At 48.0% G+C, this 3,528-nt stretch overlaps 1 protein-coding gene across 1 annotated transcript in view; it reads left to right on the top strand.

Annotated features, from left to right (window-relative positions):
- Nucleotides 1-3,528, top strand: part of LOC104623391 (somatotropin) — a 4,253-nt gene that overhangs the window by 249 nt on the left and 476 nt on the right. Inside the window, exons 2-4 of the mRNA XM_010290468.1 lie at nt 826-989; nt 1,639-1,755; nt 2,130-2,291. Of these exons, the coding sequence (XP_010288770.1) occupies nt 826-989; nt 1,639-1,755; nt 2,130-2,291 (443 nt within the window). The remainder of the gene's footprint in view (nt 1-825; nt 990-1,638; nt 1,756-2,129; nt 2,292-3,528) is intronic.

Below are 3,528 nucleotides of genomic sequence, written 5' to 3'. Positions count from 1 at the left end.
CCCTACAGGGTACCTTTAACCCATGAATTAACTCATTAGCCTAAACTGGGCAAGGAGAGGATGGAGGACATAAAGAACAAGGTCAAGCCACAGTTATAAGAGTTATTATTAACATAAATGTTGGCAAGAATGTTAAAACTCATATTCAAAGCTTAAGACAGGGATCAGAATGAGGCCTAATGCACATGTCCAAGTCTTACAGGCTCCAGGGCATTCCTCCACGGAAGAGTATTGGAGATTAACTTTGTGGTCTCTATAAGCACAGATGGACACTTGTGAGAGTCAGATGTCATGGGTTGAAAACGTTTAGGCTTGACAAAGATCACCAAATTCTACAGGTATGTCCCAGAGAGCAAACGCAGCTGGTCACAGCACAGGTAATGTCATCAGCTCTCGTCCTAGTGAAGGCAGCCGGTTTCACATCAGCAGCACGGCTGACCATCCCCTGCTTGCTCACGCCATGAGGACTGCACTGTGCTCTTCTCATGAGAACAAGGTGTAGAGAAAAACATAAGCATGTTAGGGAAAAACATAGGGAAACACTCCAGTTTCATGCAGCAACAATGACTCTTCAGCCAGGAAGACACTGCTTATGAGATCAGGAGCAGTGCAAGCCCCGAGGACACGTCCAGTGAAAGAGGACAGGGCTTCATTTGATTTTGGGGAGGGCTAAGCTCACCCACTGAGTTCAACAAGACCTCAAGGACGGCGACTCCTCAGCCAGGATGGACAGAAGAGGCTGGGAATTAATTGCCAGGTGACACCCCGCTCCTCGGCACAGTCACTAAAGGACTGCTAACACCCCTCCTCTCCACTTTGCTGCAGGGTCATGGTTTTCTCCTCTCTTCATTGCTGTCATCTCTCTGGCACTGCAGTGGCCCCAGGAAGCTGCCACCTTCCCAGCCATGCCCCTTTCCAACCTGTTTGCCAACGCTGTGCTGAGGGCTCAGCACCTTCACCTCCTGGCTGCCGAGACATACAAAGAGTTTGTAAGTGTCGCGGCCTCTGAGCATTTCCTACAAGCAGAGACTTTTCAACTATTGGTATCTTCTGGGTCAGTTCTCGATGAGGTGAAAGGGTCTCAATAGGACAGGACAGGTTATGTCCCATCAGGCTGGACCCCATCTCCTCTTCTCAGGTCTCTGCCCCCAGTTCTGATCCTGCACAGTCCCCTCCCAGCACCATTGCTGCCCACATCCAAACCTACTGCACAGGGTCAGCTGTCTCAAAGAGAAACCTGGCTCTGAAAGCAGTGGGAGATGGCACAGATATCTTGCAAGCCTTTCCTGTGTCAGTCACCTTTGGCCCTGGGTGATTCTGAGTGCTCGAAACTATCCAGTTTCTGCTATTGCCACGAGCTGCCACGAGCTGTCACCTTGGCAAGAGCTGCCCTTGGGCATCATCTACTCCTTGGGAGAACCTGGTCCAAGGGTGTTTTGCATTCCCTTAGCACCTTGGCTTAGCGAGAAGAAGAACTTTAGGTCCAGTAGCTATTGTGCCAACCCTGTACAGAGACACCTCATGTCTCACATTTATTTCTTGCAAAGACTAACCGTGTGGGACAGCTTGGGAAAGTGTCTACAGTCTTCTCCCAGTACACAGGCAACAGATCTGAGTGTATTTGGGATGTCTCCACAGGAACGCACCTATATTCCAGAGGACCAAAGACATGCCAACAAAAATTCCCAGGCAGCATTTTGTTACTCGGAAACCATCCCCGCTCCCACGGGGAAGGATGATGCCCAGCAGAAATCGGTAAGTTGGGCAAGCACAGACCTGTTTGAAGAGCTCAGCTGTGCTTCGTTACAGGAGCAGAGAGTTTCCACCTGTGAGCACTTCAGTGCTTCATTCCTCCTCTCCCTTTTTTACTATTTAAACCCTGCATGAAGGCAGAAAGACTCTTTTGGGTTTCATTATGAATCATATTCCCACCCCAGGGTTGAGAAAAAGTATTGCCTGCACAGGATGCATGGCTGGGCAGTGGTCCTCAGCCTGCACACTTGTCTTTATCTGCTGAAGCTGTGGGAGCAGTGGCACCTCCAGGCTGTTTCAGAGGGAGTAGGACACGCAGGTAACTCTACCAAATACCTCACTTGCACAGCTTTGACCCTTTCTTTTCTTAATTTTAGGACATGGAGCTGCTTCGGTTTTCACTGGTTCTCATCCAGTCCTGGTTGACCCCAGTGCAATACTTAAGCAAGGTGTTTACAAACAATCTGGTTTTTGGCACCTCAGACAGAGTGTATGAGAAACTAAAGGACCTGGAAGAAGGGATCCAAGCTCTGATGAGGGTAAGTTGCAGCATGTAGCACGATTACAGAATTACAGAGGTCCCCTAGACAGAGGGCACTGAGCTCTCAGGGTCTTCCATGGGATCCAAAGACCATGGGAAATCTCCCCACCTTCCCCTCTGAAGACCAGTAACATCCTTTGGACTTTGCTTACCTTAAGATAAGGAGATCATGATACCCCATTGCACATGTTTCATCACTGGGAAGAAAACACGTAACAAATGTTAATAGCACTGCCATAACCACCCATATAGCAGCACAGACCAGGCAGATCACAACAATTCAGACCTGAAGTCCTTCCAAACCCAGCACCAAAGAACACTCAGTTGCTTAAACGTGTGGTACAGACAGCAACACGTTTGCTACATCTCCAGGCAAAATACTTTAAAGTGGAGTAACTTTTGTGATGTTTGCAACCTGGCTTTAAGGACTCATGACATTTTATAAAAACAACCCATATAAGTCTGTATAGATGGAAGCCTATGCACAGATGTTTCTCTCTTAGCATCCAGACACCTGAGAGCTGGAGAGTGCTCTTCTTCAAGGGTTAGTCTTAATTTTTGCTTTGTTATTTTAAATGAAATTGCTTCTTTCCTGACAGGACACCTTTTCAAGTTATGCTTAGTCTATAACTAAGTCTATTTGCCAGCATCACCACGTAGCTAGAGCTCTGAGACCTCTATCTGTGAGAAATGAGTCTGGACATCTTCTAGCATCTAAATAACTCTGAAAGTCAGGCCCTGAGAGTAAATAAGAGATCTCCTGTCCTGGCACTTCAGCTGCAGTAAGCAGGTATATGTATTGGTACCACTTCCAGATTTTGCTCTGTATTTGATATGTGCTTGAGCATTGGGAAGTAGTACACACAAACCAGACAATCGTATTTCATCCATCTACAACCCTGGTTTCTTAACCAAAACAGTCCTGCTTACTGTCCCAGCTGGTGAGCAAAGCAGGGCAGGAGGAGTGGCAGACTGCAGATCGCTCCGCTCCGGATGTACACGCCTCAGGTCTGCGTTAGAGCTTTCTTCACTGGGAAAGTGGGAGAAGAGAGAGAATGATTTGCCTGGTTCCCCGTCTCCTTGGCTAGAGTAGCTACGGAGAAACCCTGCAACTTTATTTTAAGACCCCAAGAGACACGCTCCCCCCTCTCTGCAGCCTTGTGCCCAGCTCCCTTCTGGCTGGCACCAATTTGTGTGGCCTCACGCCTGCATAATTACCCTTCCTGTAAAAACAC

The sequence above is a fragment of the Phaethon lepturus genome, unplaced genomic scaffold (assembly GCF_000687285.1).
Source record: "Phaethon lepturus isolate BGI_N335 unplaced genomic scaffold, ASM68728v1 scaffold23897, whole genome shotgun sequence".
Lineage (NCBI taxonomy): Eukaryota > Metazoa > Chordata > Aves > Phaethontiformes > Phaethontidae > Phaethon > Phaethon lepturus.
The sequence above is the reverse complement of the archived record's forward strand: the minus strand, read 5'-3'. Positions and strand labels throughout refer to the sequence as shown.